The sequence below is a fragment of the Sycon ciliatum genome, chromosome 10, assembly GCF_964019385.1.
Source record: "Sycon ciliatum chromosome 10, ocSycCili1.1, whole genome shotgun sequence".
In the NCBI taxonomy this organism is placed as follows: domain Eukaryota; kingdom Metazoa; phylum Porifera; class Calcarea; order Leucosolenida; family Sycettidae; genus Sycon; species Sycon ciliatum.
Window position 1 is genome coordinate 20504471 of NC_088652.1, and position 18901 is coordinate 20523371.

Genomic DNA, 18901 nt, shown 5'->3' on the forward strand with positions numbered 1-18901 from the left:
GGGTGCCAGCGGCGTACAAGCAAACCAAAAATGAAATCAATGCGACCACTCTCGTCACAACTGGGTCATGTTATAGAGAGGTACGTAAAGTGACAGGTGGGCACAAATGGTCAAAAAGCGACAATTTCTCACCTTTCTGCCCGTTGGAAGGTCAAGCACTGACCATCGCAGTGCTGATCTTGTTGTTTAGCTGGACATAGGGAAGTGCACGAAGAAAAAATGCCACATTTCAATAAACAACTTGCCCAGGGCTGCTCAAAGCTGACGTCAAGCTATCTCGAAGTTTTGGGCCTTTTTGCCCGTGATTCTTCACTTTGCGACTAAACGATTCACCGCAGTGCCAACATTTTGGCGTCACTGAATACGGGTGCCAGCGGCCTACAAGCAAACCAAAAATGAAATCAATGCGACCACTCACGTCACAGCTGGGCCATGTTATAGAGAGGTACGTTGAAAGTGACACGTGGGCACAAATGGTCAAAAAGCGACAGTTTCTCACCTTTCTGCCCGTTCGAAGCTCAAGAACTGACCCTCGCCGACCTGATCTTGTTGTTTAGCTGGACATAGGGAAGTGCACGAAGAAAAAATGCCACATTTCAATAAACAACTTGCCCAGGGCTGCTGAACGCTGAAATCAAGCTATCTCGAAGTTTTGGGCCTTTTTGCCCGTGATTCTTCACTTTGCGGCTAAACTATTCACAGCAGTGCCAAAATGTGGGCGTCACTGAATACGGGTGCCAGCGGACTACAAGCAAACCAAAAATCAAATCAATGCGACCACTCCCATCACAGCTGGGTCATGTTATAGCGAGGTACGTTGAAAGTGACACTTGGGCACAAATGGTCAAAAAGCGACAATTTCTCACCTTTCTGCCCGTTCGAAGCTCAAGAACTGACCGTCGCCTCCTGATCTTGTTGTTTAGCTGGACATAGGGAAGTGCCCGAAGAAAAAATGCCACATTTCAATAAACAACTTGCCCAGGGCTGCTCAAAGCTGAAATCAAGCTATCTCGAAGTTTTGGGCCTTTTTGCCCGTGATTCTTCACTTTGGGATTAAACGATTCACAGCAGTGCCAAAATTTTGGCGTCACTGAATACGGGTGCCAGCGGCCTACAAGCAAACCAAAAATGAAATCAATGAGACCACTCACATCACAGCTGGGTCATGTTTTAGAGAGGTGTGTTGAAAACGACACGTGGTCAAAAAGGGACAATTTCTCACCTTTCTGCCCGTTCGAAGCTCAAGAACTGACCATCGCCACCCTGATCTTGTTGTTTAGCTGGACATAGGGAAGTGCACGAAGAAAAAATGCCACATTTCAATGAACAACTTGCCCAGGGCTGCTCAAAGCTGAAATCAAGCTATCTAGACGTTTGGGGCCTTTTCGCCCGTGATTCTTTACTTTGCGACTAAATGATTCACAGCAGTGCCAAAATTTTGGCGTCACTGAATCAATGCGACCACTCTAAACCACTCTAAACAACTTGCCCAGGGCTGCTCAAAGCTGACGTCAAGCTATCTCGAAGTTTTGGGCCTTTTTGCCCGTGATTCTTCACTTTGCGACTAAACGATTCACAGCAGTGCCAAAATTTTGGCCGCACTGAATACGGGTGCCAGCGGCCTACAAGCAAACCAAAATCGAAATCAATGAGACCACTCACGTCACAGCTGGGTCATGTTATAGAGAGGTACGTTGAAAGTGACAAGTGGGCACAAATGGTCAAAAAGCGACAATTTCTCACCTTTCTGCCCGTTCGAAGATCAAGAACTGATCATCGCCAACCTGATGTTGTTGTTTACCTGGACATAGGGAAGTTCACGAAGAAAAAATGCCACATTTCAATTAACAACTTGCCCAGGGCTGCTCAAAGCTGACGTCAAGCTATCTCGAAGTTTTGGGCCTTTTTCCCCGTGATTCTTCACTTTGCGGCTAAACCATTCACAGTGCCAAAATGTTGGCAACACTGAATACGGGTGCCAGCGGCCTACAAGCGAACCAAAAATGAAATCAATGCGACCACTCACGTCACAGCTGGGTCATGTTATAGAGAGGTAGTTTGAAAGTGACACGTGGGCACAAATGGTCAAAAAGCGACAATTTCTCACCTTTCTGCCCGTTCGAAGCTCAAGAACTGACCATCGCCACATTGATCTTGTTTTTAGCTGGACATAGGGAAGTGCACGAAGAAAAAATGCCACATTTCAATAAACAACTTGCCCAGGGATGCTCAAAGCTGATATCAACCTATCTCGAAGTTTTGGGCCTTTTTGCCCGTGATTCTTCACTTTGCGGCTGAACTATTCACAGCAGTGCCAAAATTTCGGCGGCACTGAATACGGGTGCTAGCGGCCTACAAGCAAACCAAAAATGAAATCAATGCGACCACTCTCGTCACAACTGGGTCATGTTATAGAGAGGTACGTAAAGTGACAGGTGGGCACAAATGGTCAAAAAGCGACAATTTCTCACCTTTCTGCCCGTTCGAAGGTCAAGAACTGACCATCGCAGTGCTGATCTTGTTGTTTAGCTGGACATAGGGAAGTGCACGAAGAAAAAATGCCACATTTAAATTAACAACTTGCCCAGGGCTGCTCAAAGCTGACGTCAAGCTATCTCGAAGTTTTGGGCCTTTTTGCCCGTGATTCTTCACTTTGCGACTAAACTATTCACAGCAGTGCCAACATTTTGGCGTCACTAAATACGGGTGCCAGCGGCCTGCAAGCAAACCAAAAATCAAATCAATGCAACCACTCACATCACAGCTGGATCATGTTATAGGGAGGTACGTTGAAAGTGACACGTGGGCACAAATGGTCAAAAAGCGACAGTTTCTCACCTTTCTGCCCGTTCGAAGCTCAAGAACTGACCATCGCCACCCTGATCTTGTTGTTTAACTGGACATAGGGAAGTGCACGAAGAAAAATGCCACATTTCAATAAACAACTTGCCCAGGGCTGCTCAAAGCTGACGTCAAGCTATCTCGAAGTTTTGGGCCATTTTGCCCGTGATTCTTCACTTTGCGACTTAACTATTCACAGCAGTGCCAACATTTTGGCGTCACTGAATATGGGTGCCAGCGGACTACAAGCAAACCCAAAATGAAATCAACGGGAGCACTCTTATCACAGCTGGGTCATGTTATAGAAAGGTACGTTGAAAGTGACGCAGTGGCACAAATGGTCAAAAAGCGACAATTTCTCACCTTTCTGCCCGTTCCAAGCTCAAGAACTGACCATCGCCACCCTGATCTTGTTGTTTAGCTGGACATAGGGAAGTGCACGAAGAAAAAATGCCACATTTCAATAAACAACTTGCCCAGGGCTGCTCAAAGCGGACGTCAAGCTATCTCGACGTTTTGGGCCTTTTTGCCCGTGATTCTTCACTTTGCGACTAAACTATTCACAGCAGTGCCAACATTTTGGCGTCACTAAATACGGGTGCCAGCGGCCTACAACCAAACCAAAAATCAAATCAATGCAACCACTCACATCACAGCTGGATCATGTTATAGGGAGGTACGTTGAAAGTGACACGTGGGCACAAATGGTCACAAAGCGACAATTTCTCACCTTTCTGCCCGTTCGAAGCTCAAGAACTGACCATCGCCACCCTGATCTTGTTGTTTAGCTGGACATAGGGAAGTGCACGAAGAAAAAATGCCACATTTCAATTAACAACTTGCCCAGGGCTGCTCAAAGCTGACGTCAAGCTATCTCGAAGTTTTGGGCCTTTTCCCCGTGATTCTTACTTTGCGACTAAACTATTCACAGCAGTGCCAACATTTTGGCGTCATTGAATACGGGTGCCAGCGGCCTACAAGCAAACCAAAAATCAAATCAATGCAACCACTCACATCAGAGCTGGATCATGTTATAGGGAGGTACGTTGAAAGTGACATGTGGGCACAAATGGTCAAAAAGCGACAATTTCTCACCTTTCTGCCCGTTCGAAGCTCAAGAACTGACCATCGCCACCCTGATCATGTTGTTTAACTGGACATAGGGAAGTGCACGAAGAAAAAATGCCACATTTCAATAAACAACTTGCCCAGGGCTGCTCAAAGCTGACGTCAAGCTATCTCGAAGTTTTGGGCCATTTTGCCCGTGATTCTTCACTTTGCGACTAAACGATTCACAGCAGTGCCAAAATTTTGGCCGCACTGAATACGGGTGCCAGCGGCGTACAAGCAAACCAAAAATGAAATCAATGCGACCACTCTCGTCACAACTGGGTCATGTTATAGAGAGGTACGTAAAGTGACAGGTGGGCACAAATGGTCAAAAAGCGACAATTTCTCACCTTTCTGCCCGTTCGAAGGTCAAGAACTGACCATCGCCACCCTGATCTTGTTGTTTAGCTGGACATAGGGAAGTGCACGAAGTAAAAATGCCACATTTCAATAAACAACTTGCCCAGGGCTGCTCAAAGCTGAAATCAAGGTATCTCGAAGTTTTGGGCCATTTTGCCCGTGATTCTTCATTTTGCGGCTAAACTATTCACAGCAGTGCCAAAATGTGGGCGTCACTGAATACGGGTGCCAGCGGACTACAAGCAAACCAAAAAAGCTCTGTAACAGCTGGGTCATGTTATAGAGAGGTACGTTGAAAGTGACGCAGTGGCACAAATGGTCAAAAAGCGACAATTTCTCACCTTTCTGCCCGTTCAAAGCTCAAGAACTGACCATCGCCACCCTGATCTTGTTGTTTAACTGGACATAGGGAAGTGCACGAAGAACAAATGCCACCTTTAAATTAACAACTTGCCCAGGGCTGCTCAAAGCTGACGTCAAGCTATCTCGAAGTTTTGGGCCTTTTGCCCGTGATTCTTCACTTTGCGGCTAAACGATTCACAGCAGTGCCAAAATTTTGGCCGCACTGAATACGGGTGACGGCGGCCTACAAGCAAACCAAAAATGAAATCAATGAGACCACTCACGTCACAGCTGGGTCATGTTATAGAGAGGTACGTTGAAAGTGACAAGTGGGCACAAATGGTCAAAAAGCAACAATTTCTCACCTCTCTGCCCGTTCGAAGATCAAGAACTGATCATCGCCAACCTGATGTTTTTGTTTAGCTGGACATAGGGAAGTTCACGAAGAAAAAATGCCACATTTCAATTAACAACTTGCCCAGGGCTGCTCAAAGCTGACGTCAAGCTATCTCGAAGTTTTGGGCCTTTTTCCCCGTGATTCTTCACTTTGCGACTAAACTATTCACAGCAGTGCCAACATTTTGGCGTCACTGAATACGGGTGCCAGCGGCCTACAAGCAAACCAAAAATCAAATCAATGCAACCACTCGCATCACAGCTGGATCATGTTATAGGGAGGTACGTTGAAAGTGACACGTGGGCACAAATGGTCAAAAAGCGACAATTTCTGACCTTTCTGCCCGTTCGAAGCTCAAGAACTGACCATCGCCACCCTGATCATGTTGTTTAGCTGGACATAGGGAAGTGCAGGAAGAAAAAATGCCACATTTCAATAAACAACTTGCCCAGGGCTGCTCAAAGCTGACGTCAAGCTATCTCGAAGTTTTGGGCCTTTTTGCCCGTGATTCTTCACTTTGCGACTAAACTATTCACAGCAGTGCGAACATTTTGGCGTCACTAAATACGGGTGCCAGCGGCCTACAAGCAAACCAAAAATATAATCAATGCAACCACTCACATCACAGCTGGATCATGTTATAGGGAGGTACGTTGAAAGTGACACTTGGGCACAAATGGTCAAAAAGCGACAATTTCTCACCTTTCTGCCCGTTCGAAGCTCAAGAACTGACCGTCGCCTCCTGATCTTGTTGTTTAGCTGGACATAGGGAAGTGCCCGAAGAAAAAATGCCACATTTCAATAAACAACTTGCCCAGGGCTGCTCAAAGCTGAAATCAAGCTATCTCGAAGTTTTGGGCCTTTTTGCCCGTGATTCTTCACTTTGGGATTAAACGATTCACAGCAGTGCCAAAATTTTGGCGTCACTGAATACGGGTGCCAGCGGCCTACAAGCAAACCAAAAATCAAATCAATGCAACCACTCACATCACAGCTGGATCATGTTATAGGGAGGTACGTTGAAAGTGACATGTGGGCACAAATGGTCAAAAAGCGACAATTTCTCACCTTTCTGCCCGTTCGAAGCTCAAGAACTGACCATCGCCACCCTGATCTTGTTGTTTAGCTGGACATAGGGAAGTGCACGAAGAAAAATTGCCACATTTCAATAAACAACTTGCCCAGGGCTGCTCAAAGCTGAAACAAAGCTATCTCGAAGTTTTGGGCCTTTTTCCCCGTGATTCTTCACTTTGCGGCTAAACTATTCACAGCAGTGCCAACATTTTGGCGTCACTGAATACGGGTGCCACGAGCCTACAAGCAAACCAAAAATGAAATCAATGCGACCACTCCCATCACAGCTGTGTCATGCTATAGAGAGGTACGTTGAAAGTGACACATGGGCACAAATGGTCAAAAAGCGACAATTTCTCACCTTTCTGCCGGTTCGAAGCTCAAGAACTGACCATCGCCACCCTGATCTTGTTGTTTAGCTGGACATAGGGAAGTGCACGAAGAAAAGATGCCACATTTCAATATACAACTTGCCCAGGGCTGCTCAAAGCTGAAATCAAGCTATGTAGACGTTTTGGGCCTTTTTCCCTGTGATTCTTCACTTTGCGACTAAACGATTCACAGCAGTGCCAAAATTTTGGCGTCACTGAATACGGGTGCCAGCGGCCTACAAGCAAACCAAAAATCAAATCAATGCGACCACTTACGTCACAGCTGGGTCATGTTATAGAGAGGTACGTTGAAAGTGACACGTGGGCACAAAATTAATGGTCAAAAAGCGACAATTTCTCACCTTTCTGCACGTTCGAAGCTCAAGAACTGACCATCGCCACCCTGATCTTGTTGTTTAGCTGGACATAGGGAAGTGCACGAAGAAAAAATGCCATATTTCAATAAACAACTTGCCCAGGGCTGCTCAAAGCTGAAATCAAGCTATCTCGAAGTTTTGGGCCTTTTTGTCCGTGATTCTTCACTTTGCGGCTAAACTATTTCCAGCAGTGCCAAAATTTCGGCGTCACTGAATACGGGTGCCAGCGGCGTACAAGCAAACCAAAAATGAAATCAATGCGACCACTCTCGTCACAACTGGGTCATGTTATAGAGAGGTACGTAAAGTGACAGGTGGGCACAAATGGTCAAAAAGCGACAATTTCTCACCTTTCTGCCCGTTCGAAGGTCAAGAACTGACCATCGCCACCCTGATCTTGTTGTTTAGCTGGACATAGGGAAGTGCACGAAGAAAAAATGCCACATTTCATTTTGCCACAAGCTATCTCGAAGTTTTGGGCCTTTTTCCCCGTGATTCTTCACTTTGCGACTAAACTATTCACAGCAGTGCCAACATTTTGGCGTCACTGAATACGGGTGCCAGCGGCCTACAAGCAAACCAAGAATCAAATCAATGCATTCACTCACATCAGAGCTGGATCATGTTATAGGGAGGTACGTTGAAAGTGACACGTGGGCACAAATGGTCAAAAAGCGACAATTTCTCACCTTTCTGCCTGTTCGAAGCTCAAGAACTGACCATCGCCACCCTGATCTTGTTGTTTAGCTGGACATAGGGAAGTGCACGAAGAAAAAATGCCACATTTCAATAAACAACTTGCCCAGGGCTGCTCAAAGCTGAAATCAAGCCATCTCGAAGTTTTGGGCCTTTTTGCCCGTGATTCTTCACTTTGCGGCTAAACTATTGCCAGCAGTGCCAAAATTTCGGCGGCACTTAATACGGGTGCCAGCGGCGTAAAAGCAAACCAAAAATGAAATCAATGCGACCACTCTCGTCACAACTGGGTCATGTTATAGAGAGGTACGTAAAGTGACAGGTGGGCACAAATGGTCAAAAAGCGACAATTTCTCACCTTTCTGCCCGTTCGAAGGTCAAGAACTGACCATCGCAATGCTGATCTTGTTGTTTAGCTGGACATAGGGAAGTGCACGAAGAAAAAATGCCACATTTCAATAAACAACTTGCCCAGGGGTGCTCAAAGCTGAAATCAAGCTATCTCTAAGTTTTGGGCCTTTTTGCCCGTGATTCTTCACTTTGCGGCTAAACTATTCACAGCAGTGCCAAAATGTGGGCGTCACTAAATACGGGTGCCAGCGGCCTACAAGCAAACCAGAAATCAAATCAAGGCGACCACTCCCATCACAGCTGGGTCATGTTATAGAGAGGTACGTTGAAAGTGACTCGTGGGCACAAATGGTCAAAAAGCGACAATTTCTCACCTTTCTGCCCGTTCGAAGCTCAAGAACTGACCGTCGCCTCCTGATCTTGTTGTTTAGCTGGACATAGGGAAGTGCAGGAAGAAAAAAGGCCAAATTTCAATAAACAACTTACCCAGGGCTGCTCAAAGCTGAAATCAAGCTATCTCGAAGTTTTGGGCCTTTTTCCCCGTGATTCTTCACTTTGCGGCTAAACTATTCACAGCAGTGCCAACATTTTGGCGTCACTGAATACGGGTGCCACGAGCCTACAAGCAAACCAAAAATGAAATCAATGCGACCACTCCCATCACAGCTGTGTCATGCTATAGAGAGGTACGTTGAAAGTGACACATGGGCACAAATGGTCAAAAAGCGACAATTTCTCACCTTTCTGCCGGTTCGAAGCTCAAGAACTGACCATCGCCACCCTGATCTTGTTGTTTAGCTGGACATAGGGAAGTGCACGAAGAAAAGATGCCACATTTCAATATACAACTTGCCCAGGGCTGCTCAAAGCTGAAATCAAGCTATGTAGACGTTTTGGGCCTTTTTCCCTGTGATTCTTCACTTTGCGACTAAATGATTCACAGCAGTGCCAAAATTTTGGCGTCACTGAATACGGGTGCCAGCGGCCTACAAGCAAACCAAAAATTAAATCAATGCGACGACTTACGTCACAGCTGGGTCATGTTATAGAGAGGTACGTTGAAAGTGACACGTGGGCACAAAATTAATGGTCAAAAAGCGACAATTTCTCACCTTTCTGCACGTTCGAAGCTCAAGAACTGACCATCGCCACCCTGATCTTGTTGATTAGCTGGACATAGGGAAGTGCAGGAAGAAAAAATGCCACATTTCAATAAACAACTTGCCCTGGGCTGCTCAAAGCTGAAATCAAGCTATCTCGAAGTTTTGGGCCTTTTTTCCTGTGATTCTTCACTTTGCGGCTAAACTATTCACAGCAGTGCCAACATTTTGACGTCACTGAATACGGGTGGCAGCGGACTACAAGCAAACAAAATAAGAAATCAATGCGACGACTCTTATCACAGCTGGGTCATGTTATAGAGAGGTACGTTGAAAGTGACGCAGTGGCATAAATGGTCAAAAAGCGACAATTTCTCACCTTTCTGCCCGTTGGAAGCTCAAGAACTGACCATCGCCACCCTGATCTTGTTGTTTAGCTGGACATAGGGAAGTGCACGAAGAAAAAATGCCACATTTCAATAAACAACTTGCCCAGGGCTGCTCAAAGCTGACGTCAAGCTATCTCAAAGTTTTGGGCCTTTTTGCCTGTGATTCTTCACTTTGCGACTAAACTATTCACAGCAGCTCCAACATTTTTGGGTCACTAAATACGGGTGCCAGCGGTCTACAAGCAAACCAAAAATCAAATCAATGCGTCCACTTACGTCACAGCTGGGTCATGTTATAGAGAGGTACGTTGAAAGTGACACGTGGGCACAAAATTAATGGTCAAAAAGCGACAATTTCTCACCTTTCTGCACGTTCGAAGCTCAAGAACTGACCATCGCCACCCTGATCTTGTTGATTAGCTGGACATAGGGAAGTGCAGGAAGAAAAAATGCCACATTTCAATAAACAACTTGCCCTGGGCTGCTCAAAGCTGAAATCAAGCTATCTCGAAGTTTTGGGCCTTTTTTCCTGTGATTCTTCACTTTGCGGCTAAACTATTCACAGCAGTGCCAACATTTTGACGTCACTGAATACGGGTGGCAGCGGACTACAAGCAAACAAAATAAGAAATCAATGCGACGACTCTTATCACAGCTGGGTCATGTTATAGAGAGGTACGTTGAAAGTGACACGTGGGCACAAAATTAATGGTCAAAAAGCGACAATTTCTCACCTTTCTGCACGTTCGAAGCTCAAGAACTGACCATCGCCACCCTGATCTTGTTGATTAGCTGGACATAGGGAAGTGCAGGAAGAAAAAATGCCACATTTCAATAAACAACTTGCCCTGGGCTGCTCAAAGCTGAAATCAAGCTATCTCGAAGTTTTGGGCCTTTTTTCCTGTGATTCTTCACTTTGCGGCTAAACTATTCACAGCAGTGCCAACATTTTGACGTCACTGAATACGGGTGGCAGCGGACTACAAGCAAACAAAATAAGAAATCAATGCGACGACTCTTATCACAGCTGGGTCATGTTATAGAGAGGTACGTTGAAAGTGACGCAGTGGCACAAATGGTCAAAAAGCGACAATTTCTCACCTTTCTGCCCGTTCGAAGCTCAAGAACTGACCATCGCCACCCTGATCTTGTTGTTTAGCTGGACATAGGGAAGTGCACGAAGAAAAAATGCCACATTTCAATAAACAACTTGCCCAGGGCTGCTCAAAGCTGACGTCAAGCTATCTCAAAGTTTTGGGCCTTTTTGCCTGTGATTCTTCACTTTGCGACTAAACTATTCACAGCAGTTCCAACATTTTTGGGTCACTAAATACGAGTGCCAGCGGCCTACAAGCAAACAAAAAATCAAATTAATGCGACCACTCACGTCACAGCTGGGTCATGTTTTAGAGAGGTATGTTGAAAGTGACACGTGGGCACAAATGGTCAAAAAGCGACAATTTTTCACCTTTCTTCACTGTGACCAAACTATTCACAGAAGTGCCAACATTTTGGCGTCACTAAATACGGGTGCCAGCGGCCTACAAGCAAACTAAAAATCAAATCAATGCGACCACTCACATCACAGCTGGGTCATGTTATACAGAGGTAAATTGAAAGTGACACGTGGGCACAAATGGTGAAAAACCCAAATTTCTCACCTTTCTGCCTGTTCGAAGCTCAAGAACTGACCATCGCCACCCTGATCGTGTTGTTAAGCTGGACATAGGGAAGTGCACGAAGAAAAAAAATGCCACATATCAATAAACAACTTGCCCAGGGCTCCAAAAAGCTGAAATCAAGCTAATTATCTCGAAGGTTTGGGCCTTTTTGCCCGTGATTCTTCACTTTGCGACTAAACTATTCACAGCAGTGCCAAATTTTCGGTGTCACTGAATGCGGGTGCCAGTGGCTTAGAAGCAAACCAAAAATCAATGTGGTAGATTGCCATTTGAAAGTATGGAGAACGAACACGTTCAAAAGTATGCTTTTCAGCACGAACAATTGTCGCTGTTTCGATCATGTTCTCGCTCAGTTTCTCTGCTTGTAGCGAAGATGTAGCTTGTTCTAGGTCATGTCGACGTCTTCTCGATGTGGTGGACGTTTGGAGAGATCAGCTGTGGCGATATCATCGCGGAATGGGACTCGAAATTGAAAATTTGTATCGCTGATCCCATCGCAGTATTCACTCTCAAAACAGGAGCGAGAGGGATGGCAGCGATGGCCTAAAATCGTCAAGGCAGGCGTAATTCACCAGCCAGCGACTGTTTCTTGTCTTCTCTTTCACTTACCTGACGCTGGATGCGAGTAGATGAAGAAAAATATAGATTTCGAATCTGAGACAAGAATTCAAAATTTGCAATTTTGAACCAATTGTTTTACCTCAAATGTGTGACAATATGACCTTTTCCCTGGTATGTTGTTGCTCTTCATGCACTGAGACAACGCTTATGAGGTTGTTTCGTCCCTATGTTCACAGTACATGAGCACAAACTAATTCGCAGTCTATTTGTTTGTGATACCCTGGTTGGTCAGAAATATGCACATTTGGCGCGTATTTTGGTATTCTACCTATGGCCTTCATATACTATTATTATTAATTCAACATCTCCTGGCTCGTCAGAAGACTGCCAATATATATGAGAAGTCGGGTGGTAGCCAACCACGGCGAACTGAATAATAAGGAGAGAAACAAAGGGAGGGGAGGCATAACGAAAATGGTGAGATTATTTAGGACGAAGAAGCTGAAGCTTGAACTCCTTAATGTCTGTGCATGCTAGTTGGCAGGGAAGACCAGAGAGTGTACGCAGAGAAGATAGGAGATTTCAGAAACAGGGAGGTATTGGCACGGGGTAATGAGAAGGAATGGCGTGTTGATCTGGTGGACACAAACCAGTTATACTTAGCAAAGTGTTTTGGAGCCAGGTCTAATAAGATCATGTGTACAAGGATGCAAAGATGTTGCTGGTGTCGCTCTAAGAGGGGAGATACTGAAGCTAAACTGTAGAGACGTTGGGAGGAGAATGTTTGATTTTTGCGAAACAGGATTTTTAGAAGCAGATGCTGGTGTATTTCCAGAGTTTGAACAAGGGCCTGAGACAGACCGCACCACGCTGTGTCACAGTAATCAAATATAGGTAGAATATACGACGTAAAGAACAATTTTCGGCAATGGTCATTTAAATGGTGGCAGTGAGGCTGCAACATGCCAAGGGAGGAGCTAGCTTGCTTGCATACTGACTGGACCTGTGGGGACCAGGACATATGGCTGTCGAATATAACACCAAGGTGTTTGTGTTCATGAACAATTTTAACGTTAGCATTGGCTCCTGGAAAGTGCAACGGCTGAGTAGGCGGCGATGGGCTGATGAACATTGCTTCGGTCTTCGCGATGTTGGGCCTCAGCTTCCAAGCTTCCATCCATGCTATGGTGGAGTTAATGCCGGTCTGCAAGGAGGTAACGAGGTTGGACGGCGAGCTGTCAGAGCACAACAGTGCAGTGTCATCAGCAAAAAGGCTGACGTCTGGAACTAGAGAGGGCAGATCGTTCACATAAGTTAGGAAAAGGAGTGGACCCAGTATGGACCCCTGTGGAGCACCAGACACTACAGGTAAAGGATCGGACAAGGAAGCAGAGACACGGACAGTTTGATGACGGGACGACAAATATGACGACAGCCACTGCAAAGCTGTACCACGTACTAGAAAAATGTACTCAAGCTTTGCAAGTAGGCCTCGACGCCAGACTGTATCAAACGCTTTTGAGAGATCAAAAAAGACAAGACCTACATGCTTCTTCAGGTTACGATGTCCGTAAATATCCTGGATTAAGCGTGTCAATTGCAAAGTAGTTGAGTCGCCACGACAGAAGCCGGATTGTGCAGAGGAGAGGGCAGGGGTGACATGGTGGTAGAGAGATTCATAGAAGATGCGTTCACAGACCTTGGATATAGTTGGTAGGAGGGAGATGGGCCTGTAATTAACAGCTTGGGAGCGTTGTCCTTTCTTAAAGATCAGGACAACAATAGCAGATTTCCACGCAGATGGGAAGACTCCTGCACGATATGACAAGTTGAAGAGCAAGCACAGGGGATACGACAAGGAAGGCACCAGCAGTTTAAGGACTTCATTTGGAATACCGTCTTTTCCAGGAGACTCGCAGCTCTTAAGACGTTTCAGTTGTTTGCGGACCACACCAGTTGTTGTAAAGACCTACAGAAGTGGAGCGCGCAGCTCTGGAGCTGGGTGCAGGGGCGGGATAACCCAGTTCGGATCGTCGGGAAGGCCGGGAGAGACAAACTGTTTGTTCAGAGTGTCCGCAATGGACTTTGCCTCAGACTGACGGTTGCCATCAGGATCAATCAAGCACTGGATTGGGGCGCGAGAGACACTGGGACGCTGGGTGCGAATGAACTGATAGAGAGAAGGACGATTGGGTGATGAGATTGTTGCAGAGAGGGAGCTGATGTAAGAGCGGTAGGTTTTACGGGATAGGTATTTGACAAAGTTGCGTTGAGCTCGGTAGGCCTCCATATTGACAGGTGTTGGAAATTTTCGGCTGACACTGAAGAGGTCTCGTTTACGTTTCATCGCAGATACGAGGACAGTCGACACCCAGGGTGGATTGGATGTCACAGGCGATGTGCGTGTGTTTGACCGACAAGAATGGGTGGAAAAATCAGCGAGGTGGTGCTGGAAGGTTTGTTCCAGGACGATTGAAAATCGATCGACTGCGTCGTCAACAGTTGGGGAATTGCCTGGGCGTAGAAATGACCAGTCACAATGAGAGAGATCGGAATTAAGAGAGTCCCAGCAGTGAGAGGGGACATGACGATAGCGGTAAGGGAAATGTTTGCGTGGTGCTTGCTGCAGATGTTGGCCAGGCGATGGTGAGAGCTCGAACCGACATGACACGGTCAGATGATCCGAGGATCCAAGAGCGCAAGTCGTGTTAATATCCGTTGCAAGCTGGGGGTTGTTGACGAAGAGAAGGTCTAAGCACGACTGGGTCCCTGCAGGTGTTGTGTGCGTTGGAGTATTCACAAGCTGCTCTAGTCCGAAGCAGGTGAGGTGGCGGTAGAGCGCAGCTCCCGCGGGGGACGCTGAGTCAGTTGGGCACCAGTGCTGGTGCTTACAATTGAAGTCTCCAGTCAGTATGACGTGGTACGAGGACATGGGGATAGTGACCAGGGCATCGGTGAGCATGTTACAGAAGTGATTTATCTCTGTGCTTTTGGCAGAGGGTGGGCGATAGGCACTACAGACAATAATAGGCTTTGGGGAGCCGGAACAAGGTTTAAGCTCCACCCACACTGTTTCACAGGTAGGGCGACTGAGGTCGTTGCGAAGTTGGATACAACTGAAACGATGATCACGAACGAGAATAGCGACTCCACCATATCCCCTGGAGGCGGTACCAGACTTGTTTTCATTAGGAGGTCGATCACGCCGAAAGGTGGTGTATCCAGAGATACTAAGAGCGACACTTGGAGCTAACCAGGTTTCACTGAGGCAGATAATGGCAGGTCTGTGGATCTCGGCAATAGCCGACAATTCTGCGGATTTGTTGAGAACGGAGCGGCAGTTAATGGAGAACAAGTTTAGCTTTTCCTGGCAGCGCGGGTAGTAGGGCCGAGCCAGTGGATTTAGGTGGGAATTGGCCATCATTCGCTAGCTGTTGCGACATCGTTTGTGCTGGTGCCAAAGCTGTCACTTTTGAAGCGCCAGGGTCGGATGGTGTGGGAAAGCATGTCAGGCCAGAATGCCTTATTGGCTACTTTCTCCTCGTCGGCTGCCTCCACAGTCACGCGTGCATATGCAGTCCTGAAGTAGGCTGATGCATAGACGACGCATTGCACTATGTCGACCCCATGATCGGAGCACCATTTAGCAATAGATGATGCGGAGCAGTGAGGTTGCACGTTCCCTATGTAAAAGACCTTACGCTTTGCCCGGGGCGCTGCCGTCAACTCAGCAACATGGCCACCGGCGGGGGGTGTTTCGTTTGTGTAGCGGGACTTCTCCTCGCGCTTGGTGATCAAGGATGTCTGCATATTAGTATTGCCTTCTACGGGTGTGCTTGAACGCTGAGCCCTGCGCAAACGCCTTGCTTGGACGTCCTGCCAGTCGGGTTGAGGGGTGTGCGTACGGTGTGAGACGGAGTCGACAGTGCTTGGTTGCTGTACAGTGTGTGCATTGGGCTGGCTGGCACTGCCAGCATGTGCGTGTGTACCGTACAGGGTGTGTACCGGCGGGCTTGAGCTGGAGGGTCCAGCGGGTGCACGTGCAGATTGTTGGGATGTTCCTGCTAGTACGTCGCTGTACTGTGCTGTGCTGCCAGAGGTCGTGTGGCTCCCGTGTACGCGTGGCATGGCATGCTGTGTGTGTACTGCGGTGTGTACGCTATTGTCTCTTAGGTCAGCAATTTCCCGCCTGAGTTGTTGAATCTCAAGTTTCAAGGACGCAATTTCATCGTCTCTGCCCCCCCCCCCTTGTCGCCATCATCTCCTTGTTTAAATCCATTATTGTGGTGGACAATGAGGCTAAGGCAGTCGTTATATCTCCTATACCAGTCATACCTTCCAGGATGGGGTGGGACCCAATCCCCTCCTTCCGGAGTGCTCCTACCAGGTCTGGCCGCGAGAGAGAATCAGATTTCGAGATGCCGTTCCGGGTGGCCAGATTATGGAGGCAGTCAAACGTCAGAAGGGCCAGGTCGACATGCTGTACCAGTATCCGTGCTTACCTGGGTGAAGTGATACATATGGAGTCAGGTAAACATGACTTGCATATACAAAAGTTGACTAGATTTCATACCATGGTTGCTTCTTTGGCTGCGATAGCCCCTTACATACATTAGATGGCTGGTACATAAAGCGTTAAGCCTAAAATCAAATTTTCACCAGTTGTAATCGTCGGGGTTCTGAGTCGAATGGTCTTGGTCCGATGAAGCTGAGATGCTCCCTTCCTCCTATATTCCCAATCGAACTCGCGCACTTCCACCGAAACTGGATGACTGCGCCCTACTAGATGGGGATTTGTATGCAAAATGTCACTAAAAGCGCCATTTGGTTCTTATAAAAGCACGGATGACCGCGATTGGCCCATATGTTGTAGTCTTTTGGACGCTGACTCGACTGATTTTGGTGCGAAAAGGCTGCGATGCAGCGTTCCCCCTTTATTCCCAATCGAACATGGTAGAACAAACGGTCAGTTGCTCCTGCGTACACCAGTCACCTGATCACCGTGCCTGCAGGGTACAACTTACAGCTTGTTTGACCTTTTTGGGTGCAATCCTGTCACTCGAGTTGAACTCGAGTTGAACCTTGGTGTGAAAGTTGTCGCCTTGGCACGCAGGAGCACATGACTGCTTGTTCCACCATGCTCGATTGGGAATAAAGGAGGAACGCTGCATCGCAGCTTTCTCGGACCAAAACCAGTCGACTGAGCGTCCAAAATACTACAACATATGGGCCAATCGCGGTCATCCGTGCTTTTATAAGAACAAAATGGCGCTTTTAGTGACATTATGCATACAATTCCCCATCTACTAGGGCGCAGTCACCCAGTTTCGGTAGAAGTGCGCGAGTTTGATTGGGATTAAAGTAGGAAGGGAGCGTCTCAGCTTCCCTTTACCACGACCATTCCACTCAGCACCCCGAAAACTACAACTGGTGAAATTTTTATTCTTCAAACTTTCGGTTGCAATCATGCCACTGGAATTCTCACAGCATTTGTTCGAAACTGTAGTACAAAATCCAGGATTTATGTTTCCTCCAAAATTTGCAGGACAATTACAAAGAAATTGTCATTGTATCTACCGTAAAGTCGCGGATAAAAGCCGGGCTTATATAATCATATAAGCCACTTTCTGCATCAGGCTTTAATGCAAACCAGGCTTGTACGCAAACTATGCTTATATGCACCACTGATATTTTTGCCAGGCTTGTATGCACATAGAAGCCAGGCTTCTGCGCGCGACACGCGTAGATCTACCACAGACTACCGGTACGGTGGCAGTTTTACTATGCACCGTACATAGCGTATGCACTCTTGACCTACCTGATCCGTGCTTGCATAGAAGCCTGGCTTCTACGCGCGGTAGGCTTATGCATTGGACCCGTTTGATTTTCAGGCTTCTATCCCCGATGTGCTTGAATGCAAACCCGGCTTTTATACGCGACTTCACGGTACCTGAATACCGGTATGAATGCAATCCACCTGAAACTTCATTCACCAGAAGTTGAAGAAAAGGTCATGGTTCAACACTCCAGAAAAATCTCAATTTCGCCAAAATAGCACCGAAGGTTGGTTTTTGCAGAGCACTGGTCACATGTACTATAGTACTGTGTGAGTTACAACTCACTAACATCGAGCATAGTCACAATACAACGTCTGACATCATGCCCTTCATAATACGGTTCGTCACTCTTCATTGGCGTTACCAGTATGGGTGTGGTAAGTGAAAACTACCAGATTGAATCTCATTCACTTACAGTTCATACAACCATAATTCCCTCTTGCAAGTATAATATCCATCGTCCTAGCTGTTCGATGAGCCGGCATGTCCCTGCGTCGCGCGCTAGGGGCTAGCTAGCGTGCCATTTCAACACCCGTCTTGGACTGGGCTATGTCGGCAGCATTGTGGTTCACAACCGAGGCTGTCACAAAACTCTAAACTGCTTTCAATGTTTTTACTCGGCTTCTAAAGGGAACGTTTTATTCCAAAAAATGTTTTAGTGAATGCAGCAAATGGGATTCGCTCTCCATGAAGATTACCATCATGGATTCAGACATCATGACTGCATCAGATCAACAGCTCGTGGACGATCTTTTTGCCGACAACTGTACTGTAAAGTGTAGTACTTACTGTACACATGGTAGACCTACAAGTACAATGATGACTGTATGTGTGTGTATGTATGTATGTATGTACTCAATCTGCGGACAGCATGCTGTTTCGTTCTTTTTGAACTCATCAGCGCAGCACAGAGGAAATGAGGCCGAACCTGATAGCAATGGAAATAAAAATTTCCAATCAGGCCCGAACGTACCTTGCCAGAGTGCTCAAACTGACAAGTCAGTGAGCTCTGCATAACGCAAACAGCAAAGGCACTACCCCACGCAAGAGTGCTCAACTGCTACAAGAGCAGGAGCGAAATACTCAATCTGCGGACAGCATGCTGTTTCGTTCTTTTTGAACTCATCAGCGCAGCACAGAGGAAATGAGGCCGAACCTGATAGCAATGGAAATAAAAATTTCCAATCAGGCCCGAACGTACCTTGCCAGAGTGCTCAAACTGACAAGTCAGTGAGCTCTGCATAACGCAAACAGCAAAGGCACTACCGTAAAAGTCCGTAAATAAGTACCTGCCCGAAAGAAATACCCCCTTCATTCTTTTGGCTCTGTCTGTTGAAGTCAAGTCGAGCCCGATAAACATACTGCCCGAAATAAGTACCGGTACGGTGCGTACATGCAGCACGTAGCATGTAC

The 18901-nt window shown here is 46.8% G+C and overlaps 1 protein-coding gene across 1 annotated transcript; it reads right to left on the reverse strand.

The window, feature by feature from the left end:
• Positions 1-13620: 13620 nt before the first annotated feature.
• Positions 13621-15072, reverse strand: LOC135826725 (uncharacterized). The gene has a single exon (XM_065339327.1). The coding sequence runs from the start codon at positions 15070-15072 to the stop codon at positions 13621-13623; it is 1452 nt and encodes a 483-aa protein (XP_065195399.1).
• Positions 15073-18901: the final 3829 nt, after the last annotated feature.

What these genes read in the sequence shown, in the direction of transcription:
- LOC135826725 (XM_065339327.1), bottom strand. Translation starts at nt 15,072, where the DNA reads ATGGCCAATTCCCACCTAAATCCACTGGCTCGGCCCTACTACCCGCGC.